The sequence below is a fragment of the Ursus arctos genome, unplaced genomic scaffold, assembly GCF_023065955.2.
Source record: "Ursus arctos isolate Adak ecotype North America unplaced genomic scaffold, UrsArc2.0 scaffold_2, whole genome shotgun sequence".
In the NCBI taxonomy this organism is placed as follows: domain Eukaryota; kingdom Metazoa; phylum Chordata; class Mammalia; order Carnivora; family Ursidae; genus Ursus; species Ursus arctos.
In genome coordinates this window covers 20,566,955-20,587,276 of record NW_026622874.1, presented here as the reverse complement: position 1 = coordinate 20,587,276, position 20,322 = coordinate 20,566,955, and the positions used below count along the sequence as shown (strand labels likewise).

At 31.4% G+C, this 20,322-nt stretch overlaps 1 protein-coding gene across 2 annotated transcripts in view; it reads left to right on the top strand.

Moving 5' to 3' along the window:
* Positions 1–19,397, top strand: part of ODR4 (odr-4 GPCR localization factor homolog) — a 36,169-nt gene extending 16,772 nt beyond the window's left edge. For both annotated transcript variants that reach the window (XM_026509240.4, XM_026509241.4), the window contains 5 exons: positions 1,778–1,906; positions 2,587–2,677; positions 7,117–7,302; positions 15,914–16,024; positions 17,419–19,397. In XM_026509240.4, the coding sequence (XP_026365025.2) occupies positions 1,778–1,906; positions 2,587–2,677; positions 7,117–7,302; positions 15,914–16,024; positions 17,419–17,486 (585 nt within the window). In that variant the 3' untranslated portion in view covers positions 17,487–19,397. The remainder of the gene's footprint in view (positions 1–1,777; positions 1,907–2,586; positions 2,678–7,116; positions 7,303–15,913; positions 16,025–17,418) is intronic.
* The last annotated feature ends 925 nt before the right edge of the window (positions 19,398–20,322 follow it).

Sequence of the window (20,322 nt, the reverse complement as noted above, 5' to 3'; positions counted from 1 at the left end):
GTCATCATAACCAAAGAAATCTTTTCTTTTTTAAAATACCATATTGTTGTCACAGAAATTCCTCCACTTACGACCAAGTTAGGTTCCCAGTGTCTCTTTGTAAGCTAGTTTGTTCCTAAGTCCAAAGAAACCAAGAGGAGTTGACATTTGTAGAACGCAGGTACATTTCTACCGGAAAGGAGTAAGTTAATCCTTGTATCTTTTGAAGACTCTCTGTGTATGCGTGCGTGTGTGTGTGTGTGTGTGTGTGTGTGTGTAGTCTCTCTCTATATATAGTCTAGTCCTTTAGTCCTTTTTGGAGAATAGTGCCCTAATTTATAAGGGCACTATTATATGTTGTATTATGTTATACTATACTATACTATACTATACTATGTGTTATTATAAGTGTGTTATATACTGTAAAACATATGTTAGATATTAAATGTATAAAATAGAGCATTATGATCCAAAATGGATTAGTTTCATCAATAGTAAAGTTCTGCATAGTGGGTAAGGGAAGCCCAGTATTCTTCGTCCACCCTCACCTTATTGATATATCGATAATGTAAAGATCATAAGTATCATAGGAAGCTTATTCCAGATACAATATGAGCATTATCACCCTGCTGCTTGGTTTGATGAAAGAGATTTTTTAAACAGACTTGGAACTTTTTGAACTATTCAGTCTGTGACAAATTTCTTACCAATAAGAACTTGACTGTGTTTAAGTTTAAATTCTTAAAAAAAACACCACACACAAAAAACAGACTAGCTTTGCTTGAATTACATTAGACATTGACTGTTCATGTGCTTTCAGTAGCTACGTATTAAGTCTTTCAGTTTCTTCACCATTTTTCCTCCTCAGTTCCTGATTATTCTTTATTGCAGAAGCACATATAGCACTATTCACAAGTTGCATGATTTGTTTTTCTTCTTCAGAATTGACCCTATTTATTCTAGATGTACTTAGAATTGTTATTTTTACCATGTCTCATTTATGGGGTATCCTTTTTTAAAATCACAATTTTTGTTTCCATTGCGATTTTATAGGCTTCCAATAGTACTTGCACTGTTTAATGCTCTCCTTGTTTTGTCATTTATTAAAATAATAAGGTTAACCTGTGAAACATCTTGAAACCAAGCATGAATTAGCACTCCTTAGATTACGGAACAATGAGATTGTAAAATGGAAGTGACTGCTTACAACCACTAATGTCATTTTCTGGTGACAATCACAGTTGACTTGCCTTTTTGCTGCTGGGGAGCATATAGCATTACTTTTAGTCTATGGAAGTTAAGTGTCGAAAGTGTATAAGTAAATGAGTGTCTTTACACTGCTTATCATTTTACCAAATTTATCACTCTGTATTCCAGTTATTTTTGTGCAAATCTTATATTGCATACCTTATATCTCCTACTAGATAGATGATATACTAAATATATATATGTCTTCTTTACACATCTTTTTATCTTAACAGTATTTAACTGAGTAATCTGCAAATAATATATTTTTAGTGAATATGTTAAATAAATAATGGTATTTTAGATGGTCTTGTTAGTAAGAAAAAATTTAGATGTAGTTGTGTTTAACTTCAGAGTACATTTAAAATACTCAGAAAATAATATATAACTTAGGAGGAATATGAAGGACTTTTAATAATTTATGGGAAATATTTTCAAACACTTGGTTCAGTCAAAAATTCTGTCTCACTTCATGAAATGGCTTATATAATGCTTAAGTGTTTCATGCAGTTAACTGTTGGCTATTAGAACTTAAATAGATTTTGTCTTTCAGCTTCTGAATTCGGACCGCAGATCCACAGCCACAGTCCAGATCTGCAGCGGCTCTGTAAACCTTAAGGGTGCTGTGAAATGCAGAGCCTATATTCATAGCAATAAACCCAAGGTTAAAGATGCTGTGCAGGTACAGAAGGAATAGCTGGTATATGAAAAACAGAAGCATGTTAACATAACTATTCAAAAATCCTAAAATTTTTTTCAATCTCAGATTTCATAATTATAAATTTGATTTTAACCGATAATCAAGTCCCAATCTATTGGCTAGTCGAAGTATACCATGTAATTGGTCCCAAGATTTTCATATGTAGGATGTCTGTTTTAAAATGCCTTTTTAAAACTGGTGATTATACAGATTTATTCAGTGCTTCACAGTTGTGATATATTAGTACATTTGAAATCATTTTTTGGAGGGAAATTAAACTTTTTAAATAACAGGAAAAGTATTCATTTGAAGTATTATTAGGTAATATTCTATAATCTGGATATTCAGAGATTTTAAAAATGATGACTGGCACTTTTGTCATAGTTATACATTTCCAAATTTGGAACAGTAGCATTATTTCTTTAGATGGAAAATTTCATTCATTTATTTGGTTTTAATTATTTAGGTGAAGGTTAGGCAAATTTTCTGTTAAATTGTTAATGTTAAATAAATGGATGTTAAAAATGGAATGATGTACCAGTTATTTTAGTGGATGTGATTACATAGGAAAGTCAGTTATTGGGGAGGGTGGTAATAAAATAGTGCAAATCTAAAGTAATGGGTTTTATTTCTTATTGTAATTTGTTTTGTTTTTTTCATAGGCAATGAAGAGAGATATATTGAATACAGTTGCAGATCGTTGTGAAATGCTATTTGAGGATCTGCTTTTGAATGAAATTCCAGAAAAAAAAGTTATGAGTATAAAATTAAGAACATTTTTTATGTGTGTTCAATTTATACAGTAATAGGATGTCAAAATGTAATAGATATGTCATCTTTTGTAACTACCCAGATCTTTCTTTTATAATAGTATGGTATCTTTTACTTTTCTTAGTGAATGACAGTTTTTCAGTTGCCACCCAAAAAAAGTTTGGAACACCTTATAGTAACAAATCTGTTAATATTTAACAGTCTCAGGGAGGATTTTTAAAAAAATTCTGCGTGAATTTCTGCCAGAATGGATAAACTGTTAACATTTTATTTTATTTTATTTTTAAGATTTTATTTATTTGAAAGAGAGCGAGAGCACAAGCAGGGGGAGCAGCAGAGGGAGAAGCAGGCTCCCCAATGAAAAGGGAGCCTGACATGGGATGGGGCTCGATCTCAGGACCTTGAGATCACGACCTGAGCCAAAGGCAACCACTTAACAAACTGAGCCACCCAGGCACCCTTTGTTAACATTTTAAAGCTAATATTTTTTAATTAAATCTGAGATTTAAAAAAAAAATTTATTCGAAGTAAAAAATATTTATTTGTGTTCAATATTATATAATAGATTTTTAATAAGTTTTAATTTTTGGTATATATGCAATTGATTTCTCTATTCATACCAAATTTTTTTGAATACGAATTTATATACTCACTATTACTGTAACACTCTATTAGATTTTAAAAAGCCTGGGTCATGGTGTCTTAACCTTTTATATTATTCCATTTTGAGAAGTATAAACTATACCATTTCTATAATTTGTAGTAATAATAATTTTTTTACTCAAAAAATTATAATACTGAGTATGCTTTTTGCAATTACACATTTTTCTCTACCTTCCTACCACTCAAGTGTGAGTATACTTGCAATTCACAGTTGAATATGTACATAATTGAAACATATACATTAGCTTGTTGAGGGAATATTTTTATGTTAATAGGAAAAACTCCTCTATGTAACTATATAATTAACTTCTTGTAGTACTACTGATAGGTAGTATATTAGGTTTGGTGGACTAATCATAATCTTTTTTTCTATTACTAGTATGATAGTTTAGTGGAATTGCCAGATTTAACATTTGTCCTTCCTATACTCAAATATAACCCTGAAGCTCCATTTACTAATAATGTATAGATTTTCTGAGACAAGAGTTTGAGTCTCACATGCAGCAGTTGGGTTGAGATTTTTGTTTTGGGAAGTATGTAAAACCTGGTCAGTCACTCACCCAGTCAGCCTATCAGCCTCATGTCAGGTGCCTTGTTTTTACTACTTAACTTTGTATATGTGATAACTCTTATGGTGCTAAACATTACTTCATTTTCTGAGCTACAGTATGTGCTACAACTGAACTGTGAATTTTAGGATTTTCAGGGACATGGGGGTGCATTCACCATTAATGCCAAAGTCCACCCTGTTACACACATTAGTTCAATACTCTGTTCCATTTAACAGTGCCTCGTAAACTGGTATTATCTGACTGTCTTGGTGTTATTTTATATTGAGTGAGTTAGTATTTTTAAATTTTTGCTCATGTCCAAACAGTATAATTACTTCTCACAGCAGTTGTGATATTTATACATTAAATTTGATGTATTAGAAGTTAATGTTATCATTTAATGTTATCTCTTCCTAAATTTTTTAAAAATAAAAGTTTTCATTGGTAGTTGAGTGGCCTTTGAGGCCTGTGTAAAGAGAATGGTCAGTGTAGTTTGTTGGAAAAAAAGCAATGACTAACATACTTGGTTGGGTTCCGTGTCTACTCTGCCACCAGCAGAGTTACTTTGGACTAATGATTTAGTCTGTCCAAACATCCATTGTCTTATCTAGAAAACAGGGATTACAGTAGATACTCTTTGAGGTTGTGAGATTAAAAAAGATGATGTTTGTAAAGCCTCTAATACAAATTCGTAAACTATATGTTCAGTTAAGTGGTAAAAGAAAGAGAATTACTTGATAGTTGTTTTTAAAATTTCCTAACTTTAATTTTTGGGAAGTGTATCATTATATTTCAAAAAGAAAGCAAGAATAAAAAAAAAAAAATATATATATATATATATATAAACTTTAGTAACAGAATTATTTCAGCAACATGTTAGTTGATCTGAAGATATAAAGATAAAAGAATAAATTGCAAGCGTAATAATACAAACGTTAAATTTGAAGTTGAACATATATACACCAAATTGTTAGATTTTAGATTTAGTCTTCATTTTACTTAGCTTATCTTCTATACTGGTAAGATTTTATACATTTGTAATATGGTAAAATGTGGAGTGTATGTTGAACAAGAGTATTTTTGCATGCCTAAGGAAGTCTGCAAAGGGCATATTAACTTTCATTCCTAATCTAAAATAAACATAGTCTCTGAATTCTGGCTATCCAGATGAAAGAACTTTTAATAGTTCAATGACTATAAAAAACATAAGAAGTCCAATCATTCCTTTAACTTATTATGGTCTTCCAGTTCTCAGATTTCCCTTAAGTATTCCGGAACTTCTCTCAGCCTACATTCAGTCTTGCCCAACTTACTCTCAAGAGATGACCTGCTCATTGTGAAAATTGAGGACTCTTATCTTCTTCCATTCCTATATTCATATCCATCCATACCACTTGTCCTCTGAGAACATATTTGTATTCCTCTTTGCCTTTGGTCATGGTTTTGCTCTCTGGATGGTACTTCTCTTTGCTTCGTACAAATGTCTATCCTTCAAGAATCAATTCAGATATTAACTATTCTACACAATTTTTTATAATACTCCAGTGTGAGTTAGGATTCTGTTCTTAACCAGTAAAAAACAATTCTTACATTGCCTTGAATTTTTTTCTCTGTTTTGAACTTACTCAAATAATGGTTAACTAGATACTCTGCTGTGGGAATATTCCTAAAGGATTCTTAGAATACTTTGTGAGATGTGTTTTTTAAAAATATCCCCCCATTTTTAACCTCAGACCAACCAGAAAACTTGATTTTATTTAGATATTAAATGGATAATTTAACTTTTTAATTTGAAAATTATAAGTTCTTTCTTTAAATGAGTAATTTAAAATCATTGCAACTACTGCTTTAACATTTGATTTTATAGCAAGCATATTTATTTCTTTTTCAGGAAAACTAGAATTAATGCAATTTGAAATAGTTTTAAAATTTTGCATGCCAATTACACATACATATTGTAGCCATCTTTGAAAGTTTTGAACTTAACCTGTTTTAAGAAACTGTGGCCCAAAATAAAATAATACATTCCTAATTTCAATGTGTGGTCAATATACAGGCTACAGTAAAAATTGCAGTAATACAATTTTACAGCTAGGAGGCAGTCTGGTCAAAGAGTAAAATTCTTCTTCCAGTTCTCCTATGACACCAAGATAAGCAGAATCTGGCAGGAACACATAATTTAAGTCATAGCATTTTCTGTGACACTTAAGGCATTCTTCATCTTCTATTTGTAATTGTATAAAGCTACTACTAGTTTCTTGACAAGGAAATGTAGATCGCTTTTAAAGTGAGCCCTAGTTTTCTACTTGATCTGTACGTTGTCAGCCTAATCATTGCTGAAAGTGGTGATTCTTTACACAAAATCTCTATCTTTGTTAGTAGTTCAACAGAATGATGGTGTTGAACAGTAATTGTGTGTTTATGTAGAGCAGTGACAATGTTAGAAATTTGGGGAAATATATTTTACTTTGTGAGTATTCAAAGAATGAAACATATTTATTGTTTATTTAGATCCAGATTTTTTTTCTAAAGATAATTTAAGGCTGTTTACAAAAAGGTATTACAATTTAACAAGATAAAAAAAAATAATAGCAATAAGAACGAGGCAAGGGGAAAATGAAAAAGCAGGATGGAGTTGGTAGTAAGATTAGTATACGAAACATGTATGTTGACGTCCTACACGTACTTGATACAGGGGCTGGATATGATAAGATGAAGTCAGCAGTAAGATTAGTGCAAAATGTATGCTATTAAATTGTCCTATACATTTGATGTAGGTGGGCCACTAATTTGCTCCAAACTTGCCTGAAGAAGAGAAATATTTATAAAATGCAGTGCCTGTATGGTTAAACAAGAAAAACAACAATTTCTGAGACCAGGGACAAAATTCTCCTGGGTATTCCTTCATAGGACAGTGGATAATACAAGAATATATAACTTAAAAAAAAGAAAGAATGTATAACTAACAATACCGTCACATTGAAGGCACTGGTTACGTTTATATTTCATAGGAGTATCATTTAGTCCCTTGCAGAGGCCAGGGATATTGAGGTAAAGCAGAGTTCAGTAAAAGCAATTCTGTGTCTGATCAATTAAGACATGAAAAAGCCTCTTAGGTTTTATTATTAGTGTATATTTCATATACAAATATATCACTGATGCTAGTCACAGACTTATCTAAATATTGATAATGTTCCTTCCTTTTAGATTCTGAAAAAGAGTTTCATATCCTCCCTCACCGAGTTTTCGTCCCCATTCCGGGATCCAGTGTAATGTTATGTGATTATAAATTTGGCGATGAGTCAGCTGAAGAAATGAGAGACCATTTTATAGAGATGTTAGATCATATGATTCAAATAGAAGATTTGGAAACTGCAGAGGAAATAAACACAGGTAATTATATGATGTTACTTAAGAACCTGATTAGACTTTTGCTAAGATGACCTATAAGGCATCTAGTTTAAATATGTCTTTAGATTTCTTTAATACTAGTTCTGTTTGATATTTTTGAGGCATTTAAAAATATATCAATTTTAAGTTCTCAGAAACAGCAGTCAGTGTTTTCCTGGAAAATTCTACCAAAATTTAAGTTACTTAAGGTTTTTCTAAGCCTAGCAAGTAAATCTTTATAAAACAAGTTCAGCTTTCAATAGGTGGAAATACATAGCTTTTAGGTGTTTCTTTTATTATAAGAAAAGTTTTCTTAAAATTCACTATCTTAGTTAATTATTTGGTTAAGCATTTTTAAACAGTTTATTAAACATCTTTTCGATACTAGTGGGCTTTATTTTCTTACCTTTTCATATAATTGGGATACTAAGCTGAAATGGGCAGTTCCAAACATTAGATCAAGATTATTTTCATAGAGCATAGATTTAGCATACTATCAATAATGTAACAGTTTCTCCTCCTAATTGTGACTTTCATATTTGACCTTACATTCTGTTTAGCAGGCTGTTTTTGTTTTTTGTTTTGCTTTGCTTTGCTTTTGTATCTAGTGAGAGCAGGATATGAAAACATATCTATAAATAAGTGTATAAGTTTATGACAGGCTTCCTGAAACATTTAGAAATATGTGATATAAGTAATTATTTGCAAATATCAATAAATATTGAGTATGTAGCTGTCAGACTTCAAATTTCTGATATCATAGTAGAAAGTCTTTAGGTTACTTTTGAATATGGATGTTTATGAAATTTGAATATAGCAATTTTTAAGTATTTTTTCTAATTCTAGTTTCTTAATTATTCTTCTGTGACTTAACTAATTCCTGCTCCCCACCATAAGAGTATTTGATTCAGAGTACTCTTGCTACAATGATGAGTCAAGTAAGTATTTCGTTGGTGAATATCAAATCTGTCAGTAAAGTCTTAGATTAGTTGGAGACCAGTGAGTTTGTTGTGTTTTTTTTTCCCCAACAACTCCAGATTAGTATTAATTACGATGTGGAACAGTAAGCTTGTTTTAAAGAAGAAAATACTTTAAATTGCTCAGTATCTGATGTTAAAGCAGCAGCAGTGTTTTAATCCTTTGGAAACTATTATTTTTTAAGGGATAGCTATAGTATATTCCCTAATTGATAGATACTTTGAAGTAAAGTGGTAAACATGTTTGCTGCTTTCTGAAATATGTTTTCCCAGATTAGTGGCTACACTATCTCTGCCAACCAGACTTAGAGTCATCAGGGTGGGGATTTTGATTGTTATGTTCACTTTTGTCTCTAGTGCCTAACAGTAGTTCTTGACCCATTCTGTTGTTGATAATCTGAATGAATTTTAATGGGATCATTAGAGTTGACCTAGTTCATCCTCTTTCTTTTAACATTGAAATCTATATTCCTAGGAGATGGGGTTTTTATACTGTATTCTTCCTTATTCCGAATACCAGTCTGCCTTCCTATAACTAACACCTTATTCAGTAATCTGGAACAGTAAAACATGAATACTTCTTTGTTGAGGCCATGCTTTAAATTTGAGGGCAACTCTCATGCTCTCAGTATGTTGCAGCCAAATATTTGCACAGTCCTTTAACTGGTCTCTTTATTATGGTTTCAGACCTCATTTTTTCTTACCACCTTGTTTGTCTTCTTATAGATTAGCAATTTTTAACCTGTGGTACCCATAACCTTTGGGGTCATAGCTGGCTTTCAGGAGGTCCACAAACCACTTAAAAGTAATTGTAGGATTTTTTTTCTGGAAAAAGATCTATAGCTATTAAAGAGTTGGTGACCTAAGAAAGATTAAAAACTACTTCTTTAAATATACTTTGGTTTGTCTTTCTTGAAAGGCATTACCCTGAATTCAACCTGATATTCTAATAATATTATTAGTTATTGTTTATATAGAACCTACTGTGTATAGGCACTGTTTTACGAGCCTTACAAATACTAAATCATTTAATTCTTATAATAGTCCTATGATATAGATACTATTCTTAGTCCCATTTTCCAGATGAGAGAATTGAGGCACAGAAAGGTCAAGTAATTTTTCCAGGGTTACACAGCTAGTAAATGGTAGAGCTAGAATTTAAACTTAAGCAGTTTGGTTCTAGAGGCTGTGCTTTTTTCTAACAATTCCTTTCCATGGGACCTAACCAACACAGACTATAGAACTACTATTTTCCATGGTCTAGATATTTATTTTAGCATGGCCATCTTCATTGCATCATTCAAAAATTTTTTTGACTTAAATGAATGATGATGTTACATTATTCTCAGCTAATTGCATTTTGCTTCTGTCAGTATAATTTATCACTTGTTGGTTAGAACCTAGGATCTGTTATCATAGTAGATGGTTTTCATATTCTTTTTGAATTACTCGTCATACTTTTAGTGTGTATTATATTCATGAAAGATTAAAGGGTAGCACTGTATGCAAAACTTGACCCATTCACAACTTACTTTAGTTTTTAAAATTTTTTGACTATTTTTACAACTTTAAAAATCAGATATAAAAGTGTAGGGAGAGAGAGATTTCATTTAGATTTTTTATTTTATTTCTTTTAAAAATTTTATTTATTTGAGAGAGAGACAGAGATAGTGACAGAGATAGCAAGAGAGAGGAGGAGAAGGAGGCTCCTCACTGAGCAGGGAGCCCCATCTCAGGACCCTGTGACCATGACCTGAACGGAAGGCAGATGCTTAACTGCCTGAGCCACCCAGGTGCCCCTGACTGTCAGATTTTTGAGAGTAAGTACCTAGAATGTTTATCTCTTTATCTAAGCTTCCTGCCTCAAACATGATCGGTATTCTTAAATATTTGTTAATAAATAACCAATATATACTAAATAGGTCATTTTTTTGGAAATTATAACACATCTTTTTTCACTTATTTTATGCTTGAAAAATTGTAAAGTTTACATCTAGCCAGATACAAGGTTTTTAAGGTTTGTGTAAGGCACTACAACTGAACATGAACATTTAGAAAGGGTATGATAGTCATAGCTCTGTGGTGATGTAATTCAGAACTTTTTAAACATTTAAAACATATGACAGTATGCAACACTAGACGTATTAATTCTAGTTTACAGCATTTAGTATGTCTATCAGATATTTATTAGGCATTTACTCTGCTCAAGGCAATGGGATAGATAAAAATCAGACCAGATACTTTTCCTTAAAAAGTCTATAATCTGATTTGGAAGATATAATATGTATGCATTGTTAATTATCAGAGTGTAGTAAGGTCATAAACATAAGAACTTAACACTAATGATTAAAATTTTAGAATTTGCAGTGATTTTGTTAATTATTCAATGAGAAGAAAATATTTTGACTGTAGGTTAGAGATAACAATCTACAGTAACCAAGTTTTGACATTAGTATTTTTGATTTTAGTAAACTGTTTCCATTTTTCCATTGTTTATTATTATTGCTGTATGTTTCACTTTAATTGAAACCACACATCTGTTGCATAAATTGATGCTCTGTAGTCTTCAGTGGATAATCCCAAATATATTAGAAGTTCCATAGTTTTGAATGGTTCTTAGAATTTGAAATATCCTTGCAGATAATTAAAAGACGTATGGCCTCAAGATAATAAACTTCTTAGCTATTATTATCAAATTTAAATGCTATTCTCTAATGAATTGTTTTTATCATTTATATGTATACTAAATATATTTTAATCGTTTCTCAACTTTCCTTCAGTAAGCTTTAACACTGTACCATGTTAAATATTAGTATGAGCTAGTAACTGAAGTATTTAAAAATCCACTTTTTAATCTTAGATGATATATAAATGTTCATTAGTCTTTTTTGTGGATTTTTATTTTTATAAGCTTTTAATATTGGAACTTCATTGTATATTTCATACTGTATTTAAAAATTACTTTCTGTCTGTTTTTTTATGCTGGTAATCTAGTATAGAGATACATAAACTGAGTAGGAAGAGTTTAATATTACAAACACAAAGGAAACAAAACAGCAATTTGTGGAAAGTTTAGGTGTATATACTTGGATGTATGCTGTATCAAACTCATGATCTCTAGATTACATGTTTTTCTAATATTATATAATGTGTGCTTCTTTAAGGACTCTTCCCTGTTTTTGAAACTTACATAAATCCCAACTGAGTGATTAATTACTATTTTTGATTGCCCATTAGGTATTAAGCATTAGGGTTCTAGAGATCAAATATACAGTCCTGACTTTCAAGAAGTTCACAGTATAGAAGGAAATACAGAGAAATGGGTTACTCTAAATAAGGTGATTAGTTCTATAATAGAGGGATGAACAGAATTATCAGAACATTTAGCACAGGGATTATCTTTATATGGGATTAGAGAAAGCTTCTGAAAGCAAGTGACATTTGAGTTCATTTTGAAGGATGAATGCAGTAAAAGTAACTCTAGGCTTTTCAGGAATTGAACACTGGCATCAGATGTATTTTGACCAAGAATATGACTTGTCTAGAATTATGTTAGTTTTGCTTTTCCAAGTATTTGTTGAATTAGAAGGAATGATTTGGTAGTTAACATATTTTAATAGCAAAATAATATATTCCCAAATTATGGGATAGGGTAAAAACAAACATTTTAATAGAAAAATTAAGTGATTTTTCATAACATCCTATTCATTTAGAATTATATTCACTTACTCATTCACTCCTTTACTCATTATTTAAAAATACCATTTTACTAATAATAAAATAATGGATTATTAATAAATATTTATTTATTCATTGATGTATTCAAAAATATTAGATGCATAATTTTGTGAAGATAGTATTTTAACTGAATCCAGGTATGCCACTTACATCTGTGTGACTTTAAGTCCCCTCTGAACCCCACATGCTCTTGGGGTTAAGAGAATTTAGTACAAACATTAGGGAAAATACTTTCTAAACAAGATATACATAACTGTAAGGTGATATTAACTAGTATTATTATAAGAATTTTAAATAATGAACTTTCTGAATTATGCTAAAAAATATTAACATTAAAGTATAGAAGTAATATTTTATAGTATGTATAAATTTTCCTGTATATTTGAAATTGGAGTTTTCATATATAATAAGCCATAAAAGTTCATGGAGTTCAAATGTTCAAGTTCAAAAATTGAAATCAATTGCTGTACATTTAGGGATGTTAAACTTGTTACAAGAATCTGGCTTTATTTTCTAAGTATTTGATGTTATTATTTAATTATTTCTATTCTATAAGATACTTGCCAAGTAGTTGCTATGTTTGAAATACATATTTTGCCAGGTAAGTACCTTAAAATAACATACTTTTAAATGACTTAAGGGATGAAGAACAATTTGTTTGTCACAATGACTCACTTAAGGTGAGGGATAACTGTGGCTTTAAGATTTCTTAGATGCATTAGTCATCTGCTAGATATTAAGTTAATAATTCAGATGCACTTTATCTACAGTATCAGCTAAAAATTTGAAGACACACCTTTAAAATCTGGTGAAACTCATCTTTGCCAATTCTGTCTTGATATCAGAACTAATTAATTTTTTGTTTGGTTAAACATTGATAATTTAATTATAAAGGAAAAAGAAGTAATAATGAACATGTATTTTTATAACTAAATCCCTGAGTATAGTGAAACCTCATTACTTCAGTATTCACAGAGGGGGAAGAAGACAACTAGGAAGTTCAAGTCGTAACATTTTATTTTAAGGTTCTAAATAGTCCTGCCTAACTATCAGCAGCTTGGAATGAAATTGAACATATTTACAACTTAGCATACATTCATTATTGTCCTTGTTTTCTCTTTTGTTGACAGTTGTTCAGAAAAGTCACTTTCTTACATGATTAATTTGGGGCTTGTCTGAAGTTAAAATTACCTGGTTTTAAGGAATGCTTAAGATCTAATTTCCTGTCGAATTATATGTTATTTGCATTTAAATTTCAGATACGAGTAAAATGACATAGTGTCTGAGATTTGAATTAAAATCCCAGAAGCTCCCACCAAAAGCAAACAACCAGTTATGACGTCTTATTCATCCTTGAAAAATGCTCTGCTTCAGTAAAATTATCTCAGATTTGTATCAAATCAATATGATTTTGTATGACTGATGAAAATAGAGCAATGAAATGTACTTTTTTATAGAAATAAATTGCTTGTGCAGATTTGACATACTAGAGCATGAGTTTGGCATATAATAATTCAGTATTAAATGTATAAGTAATATATCGTGACAAAGCCATTTTTTGTGCTCTTTAAATACAAGTACTCAAGTTAAAAAAAAAAAATCCTGTAGCAAATAAGTGTAATTCATGCTTCATCCATTATTTTTATTTGTATTTGTTATCTGATATAAGGATTTTAGTGGCCCCCCCAAAAAAGTTTTTTGGTACTGATATTTACTAAGAAAAACCAAAATTGTATGTGCGTTAACATGAATAAAACTGTACTATTCACTCAACTTTTTGATCTATAGATGAAGTTAGGGGGAAAATTAAGCTGGTAAGGTGTTATAGTTCTTGAGAAAACCAGAAACTGTGGAAATACAGACGACTGAATGGTTCTAGAGACAGTTCATATAAGAATTTTTGGGCTTTGTAACCAATATGATATAGGAGGGAAAAAAAAGAGAAGAGGGTTTTGTTTGTTTTTAAAGTACTTTCATCATATGCTTGAAGAGGGAAAAAAGGAATGGTCATACCCTTTATTCTAATGAGGTAGTTACTAAAGAGGATTTATGAAAATGACAGTAAACTTTTCTTCATGGGAAATTGATGAAAATTAGGCATTTTTTTTTTCTTTCATCCATTTTGGTACCACAGATATCTATTTCAATAAGTTTATGTATCTAACTTGCAAGTTATACTGAAATATAAAGATGTCTATAAGAACATTTTTAATCCAAGCAATAAGCTCTTTTACTTTGAATTTAAATGGTAGCATTTACCATCTCTCACTCTGTGGTTCTCTTCTTTTTTGTAAATAAAGGGATCAACATGGAGTAGATGCTTTCAGAGTTCTATAGAACAGCATTTGATTACCACCTCTGAAGGAAAGAAGGGAGTCTGGCTCCAGGAGCCCTCCATTCTTGCTTTAGCCAGCATAATTCTATTTTCATCTATTTTACATGCTGGGATTTTCTGTCAGATTCTTTAGCACTAGGGGAAAAAAAAGAAAAAAAAAAAAAGAAAACCACTGGTCTATGTGATCTCTAAGGATGTTTTTAGTTCAAACACTTTTAATCCATGTTAAATAAATTCAGCTAAGCTAATCTACATAAATTATTGCCAGCATAATGAAATAGAAAGAGAACTTGTATTTGAATCCTCAGTCTGCCCCCCATGACTCTCAAATATGCACTTAACTTTCCAGGTTTTATTTTCCATCTGTAAAATGAGAAAAGGTGGTTGCCTTGTTTAACACTGAGTTCTTTTAAGGTCAAATTTATGATTATATTTTGCCTGTATACAGTAGACCCCTTATTTTCAGATGTTAAGTTCTAAGAATCCCAATGGATGCCTGAAACTGCAGATAGTACCTCTCTATATACTGTGAACTCTATATACCATGCTTTTTCCTAGATATATGAACCTGTGATTTTTAAATTAGGCATGGTAAGAGATTAAAAATAATAATAATAAAATAGAAGTTATAACAATATACTATAAAAGAAGTTAGTGAATGTGCTCTTTCTCTCTCAAAATATCCTATTGTATTTATACACACCCCTCTTCTGATGATGTGAGACGATAAAATTTCTCATAATAAGATGAAGTGAGGTGAATGATACAGGCATTGTGACGTAGCATTAGGCCACTGTTGACCTTCTGACTCTGTCAGAATAGGATCATCTGCTGCTGGACTGCAGTTGACTGCAGGTATCTGAAACTGCAGATTAGGGGGGACTACTATATTTCAAATTTCAGGTTAGATCCAGTCAACAAATTTTTTTCTGTATAGGGCCAAATAGTAAATATTTTAGGCTTTGTGGTATACATAAGATCTGGCCATGGGGCAGTTGCTAATCCCCACTTTTAATATTAATATCTAATTATTTGAAATTATTGTCAATCCATTAATAGGAATGATAGAAATTAATCCCAATTAAGAGTGAAGGTTACCTTGCTCCTATCTGTTTTGATTTTTGGTTTATTTTTACTATTTTATCTATAATTGTCTATAATTATATTATCTATATTACCTATAATTACCTGTAATTATCAATGTACTATATTTGTTACTATTTGTTTACTATATTTGTTACTATCTCCCATAATTTGTGGGAGTCATTCAGAACTAGCTCTATGGCTCTTCGATTTCAGTCAGTTATAAAACTATATACAGTATTTAAATAATTGTTCTGTGAAATTTAATTCACCTATGTTCATTATCCACCTACATATATTTCATGAAATTTAATTCACCTACGTTTGATAATGAGCAAATTCCTTGTGTTGTAAAAAAGTGAAATTGAAGGAAAATGTAGCTCATTGAATATGTTCCTTATAATGTTCTTCTTTAAAACTCATTTTAAAATGGAAATTACTCCCATTTTATTTAGGATTGATTATTGTTATCCTCTTGCAGCTTGTATGAGTTACTCTGTGAATACTGAAGCTTCATTGGACAACACAGATGATGAGCAACCAAAACAACCGATGAAAACTACAATGATATTGAAAATTCAGCAAAACATAGGTATTTAATTTCTTTTATAATTGAAAAGATGGTATTTTGAATTTGAGTTTTCTCATTATTTTAAAATTATTTCCATTACATTTTGCTTTCTTAGACATGCTACATTAAGCCTGTATTTATTGAGTATTATGGGAAGTGCTAGACGCTGGAGATGGAAGAGATGGAAAGATTTATAAATAATGCATTATCACAATTGCCCTCAAGCACGACACTTTCTATTTTTTTGGTCTTTGTTTATTTGATTTTAGAGAGGGGGAGAGGAGCAGAGGGAGAGAGAGAATCTTAAGCAGGCTCCATACCCGGTGCAGAGCCCAACATGGGTCTCGATCTCATGACCCTGAGATCATGACCTCAGCCAAAATCAAGAGTTGGATGCTTAATGACTTAACCACCCAGGCATCCCACTTTTTGTGTTTTTGTAAGAAAAACTTGTTGAGTTTCGGGAATCAGTTATTGGGCCAATGCTTTCCAGACTGGTGTTCTTTGAAAAACTGCTATTGTAGAAGATTTTGATATGTGTCCTATGAAAAAAGTCAAATTCAAGTCTGGAAACTTGTAATGAACTTTAGAATTTTAAAGGCTCCAAGAAGCGTGGCAGTATCTTTAATATTGTTCAGACTTATTGATTAAAGAACATGTAGACTGTTGTTAAGTGGAATGCCAATCTGAGAAATGCTTTATAAGCATTAAGACTTTTCACTGAGAATTAGAAGCCAGACTGTTCTTGGTACTTACTCTTTAGATAATTACCTAAATTCTTTGTACCGAAGTGCGTGTGTATGTGTGTGTCTGTGTCTGGACTGCTCTGGCTGGTTTGGTTTTGGTTAACTTACAATTAGGAAAAAATAAGTAAAATTAAAAGTTACCAACACAAACTTACTAATTCTTAGATTTAACAGTGGAATGTGAGTTTTTTAGTTTGAATAGTTACACAAATGACTTTGCCTTGTCATCTTTGAGACCCACTGCCCATTGGAGCTGTCTTTTGGTTTAAGCTAGGTACCATAAGATGGCCGGAATGTCAGTGTGCATATTTATAGAAACCTTTTAAAGTATGTGTGTGTATTTCTCTCAGATGTATGTGAGTGCTTCTCTCAGATATGTGTGAGTGCACATATGTGTAAGAGAGATTTTTTTTTTTAAGGTTTTGCTAAGTGATGAAGTACATGATTATCAGTCCAGCCTTTGCCATCTATTCAACTTATTGCTGTGTTTTCCTCCTAAGACTTGGCTGGCTTTTAATATGTATGTATGTGTGTGTAAGCATATGTGTTTGTGCAGGTGCGGCTTGTTGTTTAGGCCCATCGGTTGCCTACATTTCAGAGCCTAGGATCAGTTAAGCCTTTCTTTTGCTCATCCCATTTCCACTTGTTTTGTGTTTGTTTTACTTGTAGGTGTGATTGCAGCAGTTGCGGTTGCAGTCCTTGCTGCGGGTATCTCCTTTCATTACTTCAGTGATTAGGGTGAGACACAGCTTCCTGATCTTCCAGAGAACACTGAGCAACCATTATGAATAATAAAGATGCAAACAGTCCATCTGCATTTAAGACCAGAGCAGCCACCTCTGCTGCCATAATGCCTATTAGGTTGCTGACTAAAATGAAATCACCAGCTGCCTTGTTTAGCCCTGCTTATATTATAGATGGCTCAGGCTTCCAAAAATAAAGTTGTACATATAGATGAAAGTTGCATGTAACAAATCCTTATTATCTATTTTTAAAAGTTCAAATGATGGTTTATTTTCATAGATTTTAGTCCTGTTGATCTGGATCACGTATTGATCAAGATATTGAAAATTCAAATAGGGTTGACAGAATATCTTAGTAATAAAATAACTGGAGAAATTTCTACAAAGTGGGGCAACAACTATTGGGTAAGTTCGTACTCTAGGACCTTTCTAATGTGTACTCAGTTCCAAAATACTGATCAAGTCTGGTCAAGAGGTAGGAAACCTTTCCAGAAAGGTTTGAATTATTAGGGATTGCCATAAATCATGTGCTTTCTCAGTAATCAGACTTTTACTTCTAAAACTACATTAGACTAGGTACTGCAAAACAACCGAGTCCTGAATAAAATCTTTTTGAATGCATTAATCGGCTCAAAGAAAGTAGGGGAAGTTTCTGAGAATCATACCTCTATTTTTACTTGCCCACAGATGAACAAATTTTGAGTTGGGAATTGCGAATACTGTATTAAGCATGCAAGTGGGCATTGGTTGCTCATATGGCAAATACCAATTGCAACACAGCCATATGCAATTTGCCTTGGACTAGAAACAAGGAGATGAATCTGAATCTGAGATACTGTCCTAGCCAGGACAGTTGAAATGGCTACTTAGTTTGTAGTATCCTGTAACTCCTGGCAGAAGCAAGAGATAGGCTCAAGAGTTTTGTAGATTAAGATTAAAAAATATGACTGGAGATTACCAGGTGCAAATTTAAACTAGTTAGCATGAGAAAGAATCTATAGAAATAATAAACTTTGGATTCAGTTCTCCAAGGTCTCATCACTAACATCTATGAAAGATGGAACCAAAGGCAGATCTAAAAAAGAAAACAAAGAATGCTACAAATGAAAAATATGTTACTTGAAATTTAAAAAGAAGTCCTCAGACATGTTGAATATCATATTAGACTCAACTGAAGAGACAATAAATAAACTGGAAGTGAGATCTAAAGGAATTACCCAGTGCACAGCAAGGAGAAACGAGCTAGAAAATACAAGTATTAAAGAGAAGTTTAGAAATATGAAGGGAAGAATTACAAAGACTGGAAGTATTAGGAGGGAGGAATAGAGATGATGGAGGAGTGCAATGTTTGAAAATAACTATTTTCTGTATTTGTTGGAAAAACATGAATTCGTAATTTCAGTAAGCACAGTATATCCCAAGCATACATGGATCAAATCCATGCCTAAACCCAAAGTAGTATAACTACAAAATACCAAACACAAGATTTTAAAAGCATTCAAAGGAACAAAAAGATCATCAGTGAAGGCAAGACAGTCACATATTTCGTAGGCTTCTCGATAGCAACAATGTATCCAAAAGATGGTGGAATAATGCCTTCAAAATTCTGAGAAAAACTAATTATCAGCTTAGAATTTGTGCCAAGCAAAACTGAAATGTTCAGATGAAAACCAGATTTTTACCATCAACGGAACTTCAATAAAGAACCTGCAAAAGGAAGATCTTCAGGAAGGAAAATGTTTCCACAAGGATGATCTGAAATTAAAGAACTGGTGAACAAATACAATGATAAACATGTAAATCGAAAGTGTTGTTAATATAAAACAGTCATAATTTAAGAAATGTTTATAAGAAGTAAAATTGTAAACAACTGTAAAACTAAATAAACATTTTATGCAACATGAATGTGGACTTCTAAAATAGGATATAATTGAAAAACTGGATAATAGCTTTTAAGATGGGAGGAGGGTGATTAGAATTAAAGTGTTCTTAGGTGCTTTCATTATTCAGGAAGTGGGTTAAGATACCGCTAAAATAATAGAGAATGAATCATTGCAAAAGAAAAGAAGTTTAAAATAGTGGAACAGGAAGACAATAACTTAGCTCCAAAGGAAAGAAATTAGGGGTGGGGGAGTAACAAAATTTAGTAAGATAATAGTAACAAATCAAATAATAATAAAATAAACCTGAATAGACTAAACCCAGTTCAACAGCAGGTTGATTAAGTTTTTAAAATCCAGCTATATATAAGCTGGATTTTTTAAAAGATGAAAACACATAGGCAAGTAACAAAATTTATGTAGCTTTAGTGATACTAAATCAAAATTAGATTTTATATTAGTATTATTAAAGATGGAGAAGACCACTAAATAATGATAAAAGGATCAATTCACTAGAAATATATAACAATTTTAAATATGTACATACTTTGTAAAATGGCCTCAAAATATAAATTAATGTATAAATGTATACATTTATAAATGTATAAATTATAAGACTTAAGCAACAAACTTAACAACACAGTGGGAGATTTCAGTAGCTCTTAATTATTGATAAATAAACCAAGCCAAAGAATGAATGAAAACACAGATTTGTATAATGCAATTAATATTGATTCAATGGGCAGATATAAAATAATCAGCAATTAGAGAATATTTTTAAGCATTTTATATTAGCAAAAGTTGACCATGTACTAGGTATGAAATAAGTCACAATAAAGTTTTAAAAATCAGTATTAAATTGATAATCAAATAAGTTAGAGGTCAGTAATAATGATTAAATTTTTAAAGATCATGCATTTACAAGTTTTAAAAATTTCCTAGATGGAAGA